The sequence below is a fragment of the Desmodus rotundus genome, chromosome 11 (genome assembly GCF_022682495.2).
Source record: "Desmodus rotundus isolate HL8 chromosome 11, HLdesRot8A.1, whole genome shotgun sequence".
Lineage (NCBI taxonomy): Eukaryota > Metazoa > Chordata > Mammalia > Chiroptera > Phyllostomidae > Desmodus > Desmodus rotundus.
In genome coordinates this window covers 101,217,116-101,234,929 of record NC_071397.1, presented here as the reverse complement: position 1 = coordinate 101,234,929, position 17,814 = coordinate 101,217,116, and the positions used below count along the sequence as shown (strand labels likewise).

At 52.1% G+C, this 17,814-nt stretch overlaps 1 protein-coding gene across 1 annotated transcript in view; it reads left to right on the top strand.

Moving 5' to 3' along the window:
• PDE10A (phosphodiesterase 10A) overlaps positions 1-12,679 on the top strand; it is a 177,127-nt gene extending 164,448 nt beyond the window's left edge. Inside the window, exons 19-22 of the mRNA XM_045188968.2 lie at positions 1,462-1,573; positions 2,734-2,814; positions 5,543-5,631; positions 6,964-12,679. Of these exons, the coding sequence (XP_045044903.2) occupies positions 1,462-1,573; positions 2,734-2,814; positions 5,543-5,631; positions 6,964-7,081 (400 nt within the window). The 3' untranslated portion in view covers positions 7,082-12,679. The remainder of the gene's footprint in view (positions 1-1,461; positions 1,574-2,733; positions 2,815-5,542; positions 5,632-6,963) is intronic.
• Positions 12,680-17,814: the final 5,135 nt, after the last annotated feature.

The window sequence follows — 17,814 nt, the reverse complement described above, 5'->3', positions numbered from 1 at the left end:
TGTCTTTTTATTTTGTTGATGGTTTTCTTTGCTGTGCAAAAACTTCTCCTTTTGATGTCCTGTTTATTTTTTCTTTTGCTCCCCTTGTCCAGATTTTCTTTTGAAAAAAATTTAATTTCTTGAGGCCACGTCTGTCATTTTTTATCAAATCTCATTTCCTGTTTTTCTAAAGAAGGCCTTCCTTGTCTTTCAGGTTATATGACAAGTACTTAAATTTTTCTTTGTGTATTTATATAGTTTTAATTCTTATTTTAGAGCTTAATTCTTCTGGAGTTATAGTTTTATGAATATAACTCTTTCTTCCAGATGTGTTGAATCAATACCACTAAATTAATAATACATTTTTCCACTGAATTGAATTTATTTTTTTATATAAGCTTGACCAACTCTTGGAACTCCTTAAGCCATCTGAATACTATCTAATTTTTCACTGTGATCATACTGTTTAATTACTGTAACTGTTGAATCGTATCATCCGTGTCTGCTAAGATGATCTTCATCTTTTATTTACTTTCCAGAAATTGTGGTCATAGCGGCACCCAAAGATATGAGTTACATTTATTATTTTATTTTGACTTAATCCCAGGGAATACCTACGCCCTTCAAAGACATTCCTTTGCCTCACTTGTTCCAAAGACTTTTCTTAATTTAGACTTAAGTGCACATCAAAGGGAGGGTGTGACATTAAGTACTTGAAAAATACTTTAAACAACTTAGAAACAGAACTGGAAACGTTGTAACTAATTTGTCATTAAAGAGTAAAAAATTAGTACCTTTATTTATTAGAAGTATTTAGTGTAAGTTTAGTTTATTTACTTATTGGTGAATAGTAAAGTAAGTACTGTTCAGTTGTTTTGTCTAAGTAATATTGACAGTGAAATCTAACGATAACTAGTTCATTGTCGTTCTAGCCCTAACCTGCTCCCTGTGGAGCCGTCCCCATCGAGAGAGTGGGTCCCAGGCGTTTCCCAGAGTCCAGTTAGTTACTAACGCGTTTTTTTGTTTCATAGGTTTTTCTATTACGAGGTACGAGATATTTATGAGATAAAGATTACTAGAATATTTAGCCAATTTTTTTGGTAAATATAGATCAAATGCGTTTGAATGATTTCAGTGTCATGAAATAATTGTTTGTAAACAGAATAAGAGCTTTCTTCATGTTACTGTTTCTGTTTAAGTGAATTCACCTGTCGAGCAAACAGATAACACTCGTTACTTCAGAAGCCCCAATCCAGAAATAAACGTTTTTCCTTTGAACCACAAAGTGTTTTGGAAGCCACCTCATCAAAAACACGCCGAGTCCCCTGGTCACATTGAGGATGCTGAGTGTCCCCAGGACACCTGCCTGTGGTCACAGGATGGGCGCTGTCACACACGGTGCCCATGTCACCGCCTTGCTCCCGGCCCTGCAGGGCCCCGTGTGACGGGCAGGCGCTGACAGGTCTGCGCTCTGTGTTCTAGGGACCGCGTCATTGGCTTGATGATGACCGCCTGCGACCTCTGCTCTGTGACGAAGCTGTGGCCAGTCACGAAGTTGACGGCAAATGACATATATGCAGAATTCTGGGCTGAGGTACGTCCTTGGTTTTTCTGTGAGTTAGGTGACATGCAGAAATGGGAGAATGAGAGAATAAACACATCGGTGACTTAGTAACCACGTGTCGCTCACACTACGAGTTATTTCTAACACTACAGTCAGTGCCACACTGAGGAGCTCAGCGTTCACACAAAAAACGAGGCCACTTATCACTGCCCCCGACTCGACTATGAGTGTGAGCTCTCTGCTCTCACCCGGAAGAGCCCAGGGACGACTTTGCCGAGTGATAGTGCAGCCTTGCTCCTTGTCTAGCGCGGGTCTGTCCTTCGCTCCCTCAAAGACCACTACTGGCCGCCTCCCTGGGGGAGGTGCTGAGCGAGTGTCCCGCACGCCCGCCCGTAGGCATTCAAGAGCGTGCCTGCGGTGTGCCACAGGCTGTGTCACTAGACCAGCCAGTCCGAGGTCACGGCCTGACACGTGCGGTGCTTGTTTTTGAACGCCTTTTCTTGATGGAGTTCTCCAAATGACCAGAAATTTGTTTTGCTCCTTAATTTACTTTCTGAATTATAAGTAAGTAGAATCGAATTCTCTGGTTCAACTTAACCCACCTGTCCCTGGGGCCCCGCACACTGGAAGGCTGCTTGAACGCAGAGTGTTTCGGGAGACGTGGAGGACAGAAGGTGTGCAGGCTGTTAGTCAGCCCAGAGCCTGCAGCACAGTAAATCCCAGTAAATCCCAGTAAACGCCAGGAACGCCAGCCCCGGGGGTGACGTGTGGCCGGGTACACCGCACCTTCTCCAGCACAGTCCCGACCGCTGCTCCTCCCCAGCGCCCAGCAGCGCCCAGCTCGGCACGTGGGAGACTCGTTTAAAAACGCGGGGTGGGGGAGCCTTGAAGTCACTCCCTGCTTTGTTCTTGTTTCTCTTCACTGTTTGCTGTGTCCCCTCTTCTGTCGCTTCTCACTCCTGCAGCAAGAAACCCAGAAGTTCAGCTGGGTTTCTGGGCGTTCAGGGCGGGGGGCTCGGGATAAAACTGAGTAATAACACGTTACCGTTTTTGGGCTTTCTGTTGTGTCAGTCGCCAAAAACGAGCTTCATGTCGGAGAAAGTCTGTAAATACAGGGAAGAGCCCCCGGGTGCCCTGATTGTGTAACTGTCCACAAGCCGAGAACACATGACTGTCCCCACCTCTTGCAGGGCGACGAGATGAAGAAGCTGGGGATCCAGCCTATCCCCATGATGGACAGGGACAAGAAGGACGAAGTCCCCCAAGGCCAGGTATGAGCGGAGCCGGAAGGTGGTCCTCAGTCCCCTGTGAAGGGCAAGCAGGCCCCACCCTGCATGTTGTGGGCGGTGCCTGGGCCGTCTCAGGCCTGGCGGTGCGTTTGGAGACTCCAGAGGTTTATCTCGGAGGGGCTGAGCACCAGCAAAACCTGCCTCTCCGCCGTGCTTGCTGCCCCTGCAGTGAGCCTTCCCGTGCTCGGCGCTCTAGGGTGTCTCGCTGACAGGGACGGGACCGTGGGCTCCGACAGGGAGTTGGTTTCCTAGCTGGTATCTCCAGCCTCTGGTTTTGTCCCCGAGGCTGCTGGCCGACCTCGGAAGCCGAGGGTATGGCCGTGGTGTCAGAGCCGAGGCCCCGGAAACCACGGCATCCGCGCCCGCTCCGGGCGGAATTACAGTGAACGGGCACGCTTTTCTGACTTGAAGTTGAGGGGATGGATGAGGGTGATTGTTAATTTTTCTTAACAAGCAGAAAATATTTTGTCATTGAATATACACAGAGTTTGGGGGGAGGGCAACATTATAGATTTTGATTGGGTCTGCTTTTCCTAACCTATAATGCGTAGTATCTCAGTGCATGCTTAGTTTTGTCTCATTGTAAATTGGCATTAATTATTCCCTCTCCAGGGAATATACATAAAAATATGTAATTTGTTATTCTTTTATGTTTGAAGAGTTCTTGGGCCTTGTTAATTTGCCGCGTGTACTTGCATGGTGTAATAAATTTCTCAAAATGACGGTCTTTTTAAACTACCAATTGCCTAACGTCACCATAGGAAGTTGGTTATGGACAAATAATTATCACAGAGACTTCCGCGTAGAGATGATTTCAGAAGATTCACGGGATGATGGTTTTGAATAAGTTCTCCAACTTTCCTGCTTTATTTAAGTTCATTACCTGTCAGGACAGACGTCTATGCACAGAAGGTGCCAGCGTGGCGAGGGGCTGCACACGCTTGTCCCGGCCCGGCTGTGGCTTCAGTGCCCAGCTGCCCCGCGTGCCTAACCAGCGCCTCTGCCTGTGCCAGCCCACTGTGCCGAGCATGCAGGCCGCCCGTGCAGTCTGAGTTCAGTTGCTTCTCATGGTGGACGAGGGCGCTTTCCCACGAGTGCCGTGGGTGCCGTGGGAGGGGAGACCCTCCCTCCCTGCAGCACTGTGGAAGGCTGCCCCACCCTGAGACAGCGTCCAGTTCGCCAGGGTCTCTGTCCTCTCACAGTTCCATCCCTTTACATTCGGCTCCTCGATTTGTCTGGAGCTTATCTTGTGACACAACCTTCAGATAGGGACCTAACAGTGTTCCTCTTTCTGGGTCGTTGAGCGGCCATCCCCACCTGAGGACGCACAGGTGGCTGAAAATATCTTCCGGGTCGGGCTGTGTCCCAGTGTCATTTAATTACGAGAAGCGTTGGTTTCTCCAGAATGCCAGGTTCATTTATGCGTGAGAGAGTTTCAAATAAACCACTTCTGTGGTGAACCAGTATTTCACCAACTGTATTCCAAATTGTGATTATTATGAAGTTATTCATTGCTGCAATAATAAAATACTCCACTTTCCAATATATAATCTTTATCTCGGCATCTTCTGCTCCAGGAGGTCTGCGAGCAGACCTGTGGCTCCTGGGCTGCGTGCGGCCCCACACAAAATCACGAAGTTACTTAGAACATCGGGAGGTTTTTCTTTTCTGTGATTATGTGTTGCAATGTATTTAACGTGTGGCCCAAGACAACTCTTCTTCTTCCAGTGTGGCCCAGAGACGCCACAAGGCTGGACACCCTGCCTTCAAGTAGGCGAGTCTCTGCATGAGCTGTAACGTTGAAGACAGAAGCATAGACACAGTTCTGCCGAGAGCACTAGGCTGGCCGAGCTGGCAGCAGGGGAAAGCAGAGAGGAACCAAGTAGATTCGACCCTTCCAGATCCTTTGGCACATCTCATTGAAGTTTATTTTTTAGAAAATATTGGCAAGCCATGGTTTGGAGGTCACCTCACCCAAAGGGACCAGTGATAACTTGTCCATGTTTGCCAACCGCTGGGCAGTTACTTTAGCTCAGTAATCAGATGGCCCTGAGCCTAGCAGGACTTAGTAATACACCTGTCCTTCCATAGGCCAGTCAGAGTTAGCATCATTTACCTGCTGGTGGCCCAGAATTCCTAGTAAAAATGTTCCTTAACCTGTTTTATAAAAGTGCCAGAGCTGAAAACCGAATCGGACTCTGGAGAGAGGTGTGACAGAGGCAGTGGGGTGTGCTGTGGGGCAGAACAGGGATGTGAGGGGGTAAATACAATCTCAGGAGGCCAAGCAAGGCCCCCAAAGCTGGCCGGTTACCAAGCACACAAAATACCACTCAGGTTCCTCAGTACGAGGTCACCTGTGTGCAGGTGCAGTGGCTTGGCTTGGGCACGTCTACGGGTGACCACCGAGCCTGCCCCGAGATAAGAGCAGCACCTGAATTATAACCTGACTTACCTATAAGTAGATCTCGTTGAATGTTGTACTGGGGTTTTACAGTAGCTTTCTTCACATGTTTTAAATTTTTCTGTGTTCCACTTCTAGGGTGCGTTTAATGCATTTTGAAACGCACTCTGCGGTGGTGGTCTGCAGCCCACTACCCCATAGCAAAGCTCACCCCTTGGCTGTATGGTCAGGCCCAGGGAGCAGCACACGCAGGGAGTGAGGTGCAGCCCCAGGCGCTAACTGCTGTGTCTCTTGCTGGTGTCTGCGCAGCTCGGCTTCTACAACGCTGTGGCCATCCCCTGCTACACCACCCTCATGCAGATCTTCCCGCCCACGGAGCCTCTGCTCCGCGCCTGCAGGTATGGTGTGTGGGGGTGGGGGCAGACCAGGTCTCCGCAGTGGGTGTCTGTGTCTCGCCTCTGTGCCGTCATCGCACGGCTGTGCATGTGCCTGGGCATCACGTGTGTGTCAGGAATGTGGAGTCCTTCCATCACCAGAAAGGACCGAGACTTTGTAAAGATGAGTCAGAGACACCCTCCTCCCCCTCCCCGCCTCCCGTACTGTTTGTGAAAAGACAGGACAGTAGCGTCTGTCCAGGCTGCTGCTTAGAAGCGGGGCTCAGCTTAGGATGGAGCAGGGCCTTGAATGGGCATCGCCTTTCTCTCTGACGGGAATCCGCTGCCCGTCAGAGACACGGGAGCCGTCTGATACCTATTCCAGCTTCCGATTTCTCCATGACCTGCCACCATCTTTTATGTAAGTTTGTATTGAGCTCACTGGCGTGGCATTGCTCATACAATCACACAGGTTTCAGGGGTACGGCGCTATAAGACGTCCCGTGTGCACTGCACTGTGTTCACCTTCCGTCGCCGTTTGCCCCCTTCGCACGCTGTCCTCTACCTCTCCCACCCCCTTTCCTTCTGCCAGTCCCCATTCTGCGGACTGTGTCTGTGATTGTTGTCTGTGTCTGTGAGGGGTTTTGTTTGTTTGGGTTTTGTTTTGTTTTGTTGCTTGCTTACCCCCTTCACCTTTCTCATGCATCCCCACAAGCCCCGCCCCTCTGACATCTGTCAGCCTGCTCTCTGTAACCAAGAGTTTGGGCAAGATGGGCCCCAAGGGATGGCCAGCACCTGACTGAAGGAGCCACGCGGGCAGCACAGGCACGGAGAGGGAAGGGCAGGAAGCGCAGGGGAGACTCAGGAGTCCGCACCAGGGGCAGCTCACAGTGACTTTTTGTATATGACACAGAGTCCACTACAAGACCTTAAGTGTCATGTGACAGGGACACCCCTTGGAGCCCAGTTGCCTTGGTGGTTCCTGATGTCCCCTGACCCAGCAGTAACCCGATGGCACATTGCTTTGTTACTCCTTCTGGCTGATCAGAGCGACCTCTCCTGAGCTTGCTTTCTGCCCTTGCTGTCGGGGACCGGGAGCCCCCAGGCTTCGGTGATCTGAAGGTCTTCTGGGGACCCTGAGCTGTGGTGTCTCAGGGAGGCTTAGGGGAGGCTGCTGGGCCCAGCCAGCTAGTGCCAGTCAGAGGCAGGGCAGCGCTGCAGGCCTGGTGCTGAGCATTAGATACCGCAGGGCGGGGTGCTCTTTGGAACGCGGTCCTCTTTGGAACGCGGTCCTCTTTGGAACGCGGTCCTGGAACCTCGTCTCAGCAGCAACTGTCATTGCATCTTACCTCCTAGGAACAACCTCAGCCAGTGGGAGAAGGTGATCCGCGGGGAGGAGAGCCCAGTGTGGCTGACTTCCCAGCCGGCGGCCCCCGGCCCCTCGGAGACGCTGCCCGTCAAGATCGATGACTGACACCCGGGCCGCGCTGCCTGCAGACGCTCGTCCCACTGCTTTGACTTTCCTAATGTTTATTTTTGTGGGGGAACCTACACCTGGAAGCCAGGATGCCAGCCTCGCCCAGAAGTCACACCGAGTAAATCCGCCCCGCAGACCACTCCCCACCCGTCTCGTCGGTGTTGAGTCCCAGACAGTGGCCCGGCAGGACCCTGGGGCCAGAAAGCTGCATCCAGGGGGCTGCACTGGCCTCGCAGGCCGGCCTTTCCCAGCAGGCTGACACTGCTCAGGCCTCGCGGGGATGGACGGAAGGCGGCCCGGGGTCCTTCCCACTGCGTCTCTCTAGGGAGGGTGTAAAATGGTACTATGACGATGCTGTACTTTGGCTTTAGCTCCAGTGTCGCTTCGATGTTGTTGGTTATAAATAGGAATTTTTACACATTACTATTGTGGACGCTCCTGTGTGGTCTGCTTGTAAGTAGCGTGAATTGTAGCAGCCAGCCTCGGGACCTATGTCACCGAGGCTGCCACCCGAGAGGCTCTTTCTGCAATCAGTGATGGAGGACGGGTTCCAGCTTCCGAGCTTGATGGACTAGAAGGCAGGGGTCTGCCGTGGGCCCTCCGTGTGTATGCAGGGGCTCAGGTGAGCACGCTGAACGCCGCGGGCAGCAGGCTTCCCGTCCCGAGAAGAGCTGCCGGCTCGCACTCTGGTCCGCTGCAGAAGTCCCAGTATTGATTCAGAGGACGTCAAAGAGTATTTTAAAAAAATCTTTCATTGCAGTCCTGGCAAATTCACTAGTCATTTTGCATAAGGAACAAAATAAAAGCAAGGCATATGATTTTTTTTAATGGACAAGTCTTAGGATGAAAATGTGAATTTCGAATAATGATTTCTTTATATTTTCACTTTGTCATTGCAGAATTTTAGAGTCACATTGAGAATGAAAGGTTTATTCAACAAATTATTTCATCAGCATTCATTTCCCCTAAGATCAAATTAAACCATCAACTTTGTCTTCTGTAATTTGTCTTTCACCTGCTGCAGCATCTCCCCGCCCCCCTCCTCCTGCTACGCAGTCTTGCCTCGCCAGGTCCCGGTCCACGACAGGGAAGGACGGGAGCCAGAGAGTGATCAGCGCCGAACCCTGTGCTCCGCTCTGCCCGGCCCCCAGTGTCTGCAGAGAGACCTGCAGGTGGGGGGTTTCTCCTGCACCATTTTTGGCTGACGCCACTCCGCACCCCGAGAGCACACAGAGGTGGTGGTCGTGTGGAACCTTTCCTACAAAGACTGCGGGCCCAGCGCCACCATAGCGCAGTGACACGGCAGCCTCCGAACTCGGAAGCCGCGGGTAGCCCTGACCTGAAGGAGTTAGCTGAGAGCCTCAGCACGTGGCAGGCTGACCCACAGCAAACCCGCTCTTTCTGTGGCAGGAAACCGGGATAATACTTCTAATAAAATAAATTTCAGACTATTCTTCCACATACTCAATACTGTCTGTACACAGTGCTCCTATGAGTTTGGTTTTTGCAAAAACAAATCAGTTGTTTCTACGACAGGGTTTATTTATGTTGCAGCAAAGAGAGCTCTACATAAAAACATTGTTCTTTTTTTTAAAGTAACACCATGTGTTCAGTTTCCTTACGGGATTCTGCAAGTTGCCATCTCCCCTCCACGGGGCCCCCGCTGCTGTGGCGATTACACGGGGGGTGGGGGGGGAGAAACAGCCGGAGAGAGAAATACCGTTCTGGCCAGGTACACACATGCATGTAGCCGCACACATGGATGCATGTAGATACACATGTTTATGTAGCTGCACGCATGGGCGCATGTAGATACGTGTGTGTAGCTGCACACACGGATGCATGCATGCACGCGTATGCAGCACACATGGGTGTGTAGATACACGTGTATATAGTGGCACACATGGGTGCATGTAGATACACATGTGTGTAGACACGAATACATGTGTGTGGGAGAGAAGCAAACCCATCTATGAAAAATAATCAGCCACGTTCTTAAAAATAGTGATTTTTCATGTTGAAGAATGTAAAAGTGTTGGACAAAATACTGACTAGACAGCACCCTTTCATGTTAGTCTTTTCATAGAAGTGAGTTTTTAAAAATTTCATACTTTTTGGCATCTAAATTTATGAAACTTCATCAACAAATTCAGCCTCAGCCACAGAGGCAAATTTAGCCGGCTGATTAAGTTGGAGACTGCGTCTCGAGGGGGGTGAATGTCGTTCGGGACGCAGTCTGCTTGCAAGGGCTGGTGGCAGAAGAGGCCTGAACTCCGCTGCTCAGCACAGAACACAGCTCACGGGGGTCCAGTGGCTACTTTGCATTTGAAGGTTGCTATTCCACTAGATGATTGCAGAATATTCTTTTACTTAGATATAGCCAGGTGTATTTTGTGGACTCGTAAACAGTTCCCCCCAAACGTGTGTGGGTTTATTGTTGGTTGGTTTCTTGTGAAATCCTGTCGTAGTAGGAACAGTTGGAGCCTAGGGCTGTATTCGAGTGCTAACTGTTAGTACTGCTTTCGCCATGCGTATGGTTCACCTAGGAATCACAGGTTTGTCTAAAGTCAGTGGTCCCAGGATAAAGCGATATTTAGTTAATAGTCTGCTTTTGAGGAAAAAAACAGGAGTATTTTTCCATTATTTTGGCAGATATATTTATCAGGCACACTTTATAGTGGTGGTCTCACCTTTTTCCCCCCAAATGTTTTCTGAAAAGAGTAGATGGTTTTTATTACCAAAAGTTTTGATGAGTTGCCCGTTAAGCTGGTATTTTCTGTTGGGCTAAATTTTCCTGTTCAGTTTAAACTTGGTAACCAGCCATGAGTATTGGTAGAATGTTGGCTTTCCAGACATTTTCATTGGTTGTGCTGATTTACAATAGACATAGTTTTTACTATCAAATGCAGTTACTCCATTATTTTTTCAGAGATAACGAGCATATTTTCTGAGTGGGAATTTACTTGGAAATGCACGCCGACAACATGAAATACAGACCTTGGGCAGCGGAACGCCGTTCTGAAAAATGCAGGCGTCTTCTTCGTGCGTGGCTGTGGCACACTTTACAGGAAGTGCTGTGGGCTTGGAAAGGGATGGTCGGGGAAGGCCCGTCTCCCAGCCACGGCTGTTTCTAAGGGGCGTGCACGCAGCCCCCGTCTCCCCTCCTCTCTGACCGTCCCTCGTGCAGATGAGGCCATGCAAGGTGGCTCTTCACAGCCACAGAACAGAACTCCCTCGATACGAGACTCGTTCAGTGTAGGTTTCCTCTTTTTAGCATGGTTCTTAGATTTTTAAAAAACTTTCGCACAGTCTCGGTGGACTGTGCTTCGTGGGAATGTGCGGGCTCACTAGACCTGCTTGTACACCACGCAGTGTGGCCCTGCACATCCTTCACTACAGGTTTTAACCATAAGCTTAGTTTTGAGTATTACGTTCTGGCCTTTGGACTCGACATTAAGGTTTGAGCTTTAAATAGGGCTCAGTTATTCACCACGCCTTGCCCGTGCCTTTATGTTAAATACTGTAATTTTTTATCTTCATCCATCTGTTTCTTATTTTGCTTTTCTTGCCTAACTGTAATTGAAGACACTGAAAGGGACCTATCCTTGGTCAAAGTCACCGAGCTGAATGACCAGGACCTCTGTCCTCTGACAGGTTCCTGTGTGTGACTTGATTTACCCACGTTTGCCGCTGCGAGTGGCACCCGCGAACAGCCCGGTCTTGTTCTGGTGGTGACGTGGCTTTGCCCGGCTCCAGGCACATGTGCATGGTTTCAGTTCTGAAAACCACTTCTATCTTTATATATTTCTAACACGTGTTTGCTTTCTACACTTTGCTGATTTAGGGTTTAATTCTTTAAAGACATTGATTTAGTCATGTGAGCAAACCCCTTCTATTGCAAGTATCAGTCTGAGTTTCAAGTCACCGTAAAATGCGAGTGGCGAGCATGCCGGCGGTTATGTTGCCCGGGCTTGTCAGCAGCACGTGGCTGCCATACTGTTACCTTTGCAGAAGTGTTGCTCCTGACGCTCACTTTGCCGATTTCTTTAAAGACTTGTCCTAAGTTTTAATTAATTAGTGCTCCCCAATCCAGTAAGTACACTTCTTGTTTTCTGTCTTTTTTTAAAACTAGATGTTTTGATTGTTTGAAGCATTAGATGCGTTTCTGTGATGATAAAAACAGTGACAAGAACCAGTCCCGTTCTGGTTCTAAATCATCAACAAAAGATGGAATGAAGAGAAACACATAGATGTTTCCCAAGAAACGTTTAAAATCGGAAGCAGCATCCTTCTCTTCACTCAGATGCTAAGCTTCTTCCTCCCTGGGACCGTGCTTTATGTGGAGGGTGGGGGCAGAGCGGGGTGACTGCCGGCCTGCAGCCCCGCTGGCTCGGCAGGCCAGGCTGGGCCCCCTGGCACTCGGCAGGCGGCGGAGTGGAGAGGTCGGGTGCTCGGGCCGGCTTTCGGCTCCTGCCTGTGCGGTGCGGCCTGTCTGCAGAAGTTAGAATGGACGCTTTGCATTGCTGCTGTTATAACGGAAGTTTTCAACATGTGTGATCTAGGGCTCCAGCCCACCTAAAATGCCATGCTGTGGCGGGCATCGCAGGCCTAGCTGCCATGTCAGCTGGTCCGTGTCAGTGACGTGTGGGGCCGTTGCCTTCCCCAGCTGCGTGTGCGGCCACTGTCCCTGTGTCCAGTCAGCGTGCCAGCTGAAAGGACAGTGCATTAATCTGCAGAAGGCAAGGCTATGCCACGCCCCCACCTGTTACCAGATGCAACCTGTGCCCCGTCTGAAATGATACGCTGCCTCCAGACACTGTGAAACAGTTACCAAAATTTGTAGAAATGCAGCATTTTGACTCTTTCTGAAAAGAAAAGGTGACTTTCTTTACAAGTCTGCCTGAACGTGTATGCCCGCCTGGCTCAGGCCGCCGAGAGTCTGCTGGCGACTGCCTCCCTGCTGGGCCGCACTGCCCGTGTGGGGCGGGGTCCCCGGGCTCCAGACTGCAGCGCCCCCACATCGGCTCCTAGTCAGTGGGTCTGCACCCCAAGTGCCCACAGGCTCTCTTTTGGAAGAAGGAGAATTTCAAGTTAACCATATCCAACTGCATTGTAGTTGACGAGTGAGTAAATTTCAAAAAAAAAATTATTTTATACGTGTAACAAAAATCTTTGTAAAATGCACAAGTGCAATAACTTAAAGAGGTCTTAACTTTGCATTATAATTATACATACTGTACATGTGTGTAATTTTTCATGTATCCGTTTGCAGTCTTTGTATTTAAAAGAACCCTTTCCTGTCCTGTTTGTACAATAGCACAATAACCATTTATTATAACCTAAGGCGAGTTGTAAATAAACCCGTCGCTCAAGCAGCCGGTTTGCACGCCTACACGGGCGTGGCGTTGCGAAGCCTGCCTTTGTTCCACTCACGCTAAGGAGCAGCGAGAAGTCTTGTCGATATGTAACTATACATATAAAGTATATATATGTACGATACATGGAATATATTTAGAGATGTTCATAATTTTAATGGCTACCCTTCAGTGTGAATAATTGAATACAGAGTTTTTAAAACACCACCGTTCACTGTGACCACGTGCTGTCATTTGTGGGGAAGGTAAGAGGCGTCTGCGTGTCCAGGAGGCACAGGGGCTGCAGGAAGTTCCGAGGCAGACGCCCCAGGCCCTGTTGCTAGGAGGCACCACGTTCCCGTGCAAGCGATGTCGGATGCTTGCTCCGCTGTGTGCCAGCAGAAAGGCTGAGATGGGAACGCTCAGTTTCCTTAGATGAGCTCCTGACTCCGTGGTTGTGTGATTTCAGGGGGTGGGGGCTCGGTGGGGGGCTGTGGTCCTCCAGAAGGGCTGCTTCAGGTCGCGGAGCTGATGACCCTGAGGCCGAGCCAGGGCTCCTGCGGTGGCTGCCCGGCCAGCAGGGGCCTGGGACGGTCACACCCTCGAGGCCCAGTGGGACTAGTCCGCCACATGAGTGTTGTAGGTGCTGGGGTTCTTTCTGCTGCAGTGAGGAGGGTTCTAGGCTGCCCCTCACTGTGCAGCCGTGGTGACCAGTGGCTCTGCAGAGCTCTGGGACACCCCTGCATGCCACGGGGGAGGGCACAGGACAGACATTTAGGACTGAAGTGAAGTTCAGCCCCGGCCCCCCGCACCTTCGCTAACCACGAGCAGACTGGGAGCTGAGAAAACCAGCAATTCCTGCAGTGAAGACCTATCAGTGACATGTGGTGTCCACGGCCTTGCTCATCAGATGACTGTGTCCCTGGCCCCTTGAACAGAGTCCCCCGGCCCCACCCACCCTGCCCGGCACAACCCTGTGGGGGCTGGAGATGGGCCTTTTGTTGCACGGCTATTTTCCGTGAACCGTATAGAACATTCACTGTGTTAAAGTAAATGTCTCGAGCTATTGTATCCATAACTGTATTGGTAATTCAAGGTGCAGATCGGTCTGTCCAGCTGACCTGAACTTGAACCCTGATGCTAAGGGTGCCCATTTGACTTTTCCGTCAGCCTCACTGTACCCTGAGGGCTGCGAGGGGTCCTGCCCTCTGTCCCATCTCTTTCCTAAGGTGGTGATGGGGGTCCTTGAGGGCAGTGCCGTGTCAAGACAGGTTTATTCCACAATACATCCTGGCCACTTAGGAGAGGAGGGCGTGCAGGCGGAGGAGGAGGGGGACCGGACAGGATGGAAGGCCCCTTGGTCGGGATGTGGCTCCTTCAAGGCCACGTGAGCCTCTGTCATGTTGCTGTTACTCCTCCGTGCAGTGCCCCTCTGTCTCCCCAGCCTTCATGGTCGTGGTGCCGTGAGAGAGGAGAGGGACGCTACACAGTCATAGACCTGGCAGTCGCACCTTTTTGACAGTCGTACGTTCCCTGAGTCCGAGGCGGAGCTGGACAGCACGCGGCAGCGGCGTCTCCCCGGGCCCGCCGTGAGGGTCAGCCCGAAGCCTCCCACCTCCCACCGAACAAGCGCAGGTGCTCCCTTGACTGTGTTGGGCACAGAAAGGGAAGTGACCAGAAAATAAAGTCAGAATTGACTTGAAACGTCCCCTTCCAAATGTTTACCGGTCACTGCATGTGTCCAGCCGGGTGCCTGCGGAGGCGCAGAGCCCTTGTGCTTGGAGCCCGCCAACTGCTCGGTCACCGGGGGAAGGCGCACTTTCCCAGAGAGGCTAATGCACGTTAAGGAAAGACGTTAAGCGATGCCCGGCCCGCGCTGACAACAGCAACGCAGAAGCCGTGCGCTGAAACGCCCTGGGTCCGAAGCCCTGTGGGTGACTCAGTTTTGTCCGCGTGAAATCACGCCTTGGGGTGGGACTGGGGGCCATCCGACTTCCCCCCTCTCCAGGGGTGCAGGACACACTCCCGTGATGTAAACCAGGCCTTGTTGGGCAGCTCTAGTTGCCAGAAAGTTCTATGGAAACTGTCCTGAAATCTGTAGCTTTATAATTTCTCTTCCAAGATCCTAGTTCTGCTACCGAGGCCACAGGAGCAGGCGCCTGCTGCCTCTTCTGACAGCCTCTCCGTCACTCTCTCGGAAAAAGCCATCTTGTGTCCTTATGTTCGCACCCTCGTGGCTCAGTGGGAAGAATTTTTAGTTCTTAAAAATAGAAGTTGACTTAGGCCCCTGTGCTATGTTTGATGTCCCCCCGCCCCCAGAGTTCGCCATGGTCTTCTGCTGGGTCCTTTCTTGCGAGACCGAGTGAGTCAAGTCCATGGGCAGGCACGTGGGGACCTGGCACACTCCCGGCTCCCGGGGCTCAGCCGCAGGCAGTACGTGGCCCTCGCAGCTGTCCACGCACTCCCACGAGAGGCCACACCGGGTGCTCCACCGGAGTGAGCTCACACTCCCTGCGTCCTTAGCGCCTCACTAGGAGGTCCGGTGCCCCCTCGTCTGTAGGAGAAGCTCTGCTGCTCCCTGTCGGTGACAGGTTGCCGGGGACCATCCATCCGGTCATGGGCCTCACGCCCCGACTGACATACTGGAGGTGAACACACCGGAAGCACGTATTTGCCAGGCCCTCTAGGTGGTGTTTGTATGAACACAGTCCTCACAACCACACTGTGAATTAGGCCGGTCACGGCCCGAATTGAAAGGTGAGGACGAAACTCAGAGCTTAGGCAGTGTGAGCGAGCAAGCGGGCCGGGCTGGTGGGGGTACAGGGCCCGGGCTGCTTCGTGCAGCAGATCTGATCCTTACTACTATTTATCATTAAATGTGCACAACTCTTTGTTCCCAGTGAAAACGCAGACGGTGCAAAGTACGGGTACGGAACAGGAAGTCATCAGCAAGGCCAAGTACTTCTGAAAGCAGCTGGTGGACAGTCACACGTCCCCTTGTCCCCCAGCTGTCTGTGTGAACGGAGAGGGTGGCCCTGCTGTGGTCTCAGTGACGTCCCTGGTCTTGGCTCCGCCCACTGCCACCCCTGGGGAAATTGAGAGGCCACAACATTAGGTGTTGGGCTTCCGACAAGCCCCTCTGGACAGGGTTCTGGGCCTAAAGCCACTGCCTGCTCCTGACACCACCGGGGAGGGGACACAGGGCTCACTGTCACCTGCGCCCTAGCAGTGAGGTGACTGGGAGGTCTGTCTGGCTCTGGGTCACTTTCTGCAGTGACAGGGCCGTTCCCTGTGCACCTAGTGTCCCTCAGGCAGCTGGCCCATGCCTTTCAGACGCACACCAGGCCTGGGACCGAAGGTCCCCAGTTGGTAGATTTTCCATGTTTCCTCCTTCCAGTTGCAGCCCAGTTCCTTGAACGCGCTCAGATCTCCCCAATCATAAACACAACAAAACAGAAACAAACGAAACCCCAAAGCAGCAGGATCCCCAGCCCGCTGCTGTAGCTTCTGCCTGAGCTCCATCTGCTGTCACCTTGGACAGGAGTCGGGACGGGTCTGCATTTGCCTCTGGCGGCGGCTTCGCCTGGCAGTCCCTGCACCAACAGCAGCTCTGCGCCCGGAGCCTCGGGTCGTAGCCTCAGTGCAGCTCCTCTTGGGGCAAGGGTACCATTGGCACAATAAGAGTCCCCAGAAAAGTCCATGGCCTCATACCTGGAGCAGGTGGTATGTCAGGTTATGGGAGAGGTGGGGCGGGGTGGCAGGTGGAAGGAAGCTCTGATTGGCTGACCTTCGCCTGGTAGAGGAAGTAACCTTCCTTCCACCAGTGCAGGTGTCCCAGTGTCCAGGTGTCCCAGTGTCCAGGTGTTCTGGTGTCCAGGTGTCCCGGTGTGCAGGTGGCCTGGTGCTGTCATGAGGGTCCCTCGTAGCTGGGACAGAGGCAGAAGAGCAGCTGTGGTATGAGAAACACCAACCAGCTGTTGCTCATCTCTTACTCTGAAGTCGGAGACAGAAGCCCAGAGCTGAGGAGGCTGGACAGACCCTCCCTGGAGCCCCTGGGGGGCGGAGCCATGCCCACCTCTCGGTTTCACCAGGTGAGACCCCTGTGAGACCCTGTTCTCATCGCCCCTCCATCCCTCAGTTAATGGTTAGATTCTTCTGGAAAACCAAGATGTGAGGTGAGAAGTCGTTACATCACAGATGCTTTCACTATTCTTAATGCGGAGTCACCAGCTCCTCCATCCTGACCCAGGACAGCGGTTTCACAGCCGGAAAAGACGGGGAGAGGACAATGGGACAGGGCGGGGACGACTGGCCGTGGGGACCCCAGAAAGACGAGAGGCCACGGATGGGGAGCTGCTGGCACCTTGGCCTGGGGAAAGACAGTGGAGGACGCTCCTTCCATGGCGTCAGGGTGGAGGCGGCTCCAGGGTCAGAGGTCCGGAGTCAGAGCTGGGCACCACTCACCCGCGCCTGCAGCTGGTCGGCAGCCCAACCCCCAGTGCTGTCCCCGTGTGCCCCCCACGCCACGTCGCAAGAATTCTCCTTCTGAAGTGCAATCTTTCAGTAGGTCCTTGCCATCCACAGGACCGCCCTGGCATCCCCCCGACCTGCCCTGCGCGCCCCTGTGGCCCCTGGCCCCACACCTCCCTGTACCCTATCCCATCAGGCTGCTGTCCAAGTCCTGGCCACCTGGCGTCCCTCAGACACCCCCAGGGCTCAGACAGCACCGAGGTGTAAAGAACCCTTTCGACCTCGTCCATTTTGCACAGGTTCTAATAGTGAAAAAGCAGTGGTTGAACACGTTTATTTTGGACCAACTTCCAACCCATTAGCTGCTGTGACCGCACATGAGGTATCCCCCTCTTTGACAACAAAGAACTGCTGCTCACCCACCTGGGCCCCTGCACCGGGTCCCAGAGGCACCCCACCCGCCGCACCCTCAGGGCAGGTGTCTTCATGTCACCGCGGCCACTCCCAGGTCGCCTCCTCTCCCCTGAGCTGCTTTCCAGCAGGAGAGTGCACTTCTGCATTCTTAGCAAATGCCCAGAGCAGACGATGGATGCCTTTTCTTTTTTTTTCCTGGTTGAACACAGGGAGGTTGGATGGATGTGTGGAAAAATGAATTAGTTGGAAGGATGGTTTTAGCTGTAGGTCATCAGAGGCTTCAAGTATTTTCACGTGCCTTCCAGCGCCATCTAGAGCTGGGAAACAAAATAGCACCATAGTAGTCTGAACACCTGCACAGCCAGTTTGCATGGCCGAGCAGTCCCTGGGGATGCCCACATCCAGGTCTGGCCCTGGGGAAGATCCTGCCTGCTTTCGGCAGATAAACGCACCGCACTCATCACATATGAAGTCAGTATGTTTCTGCCTCAA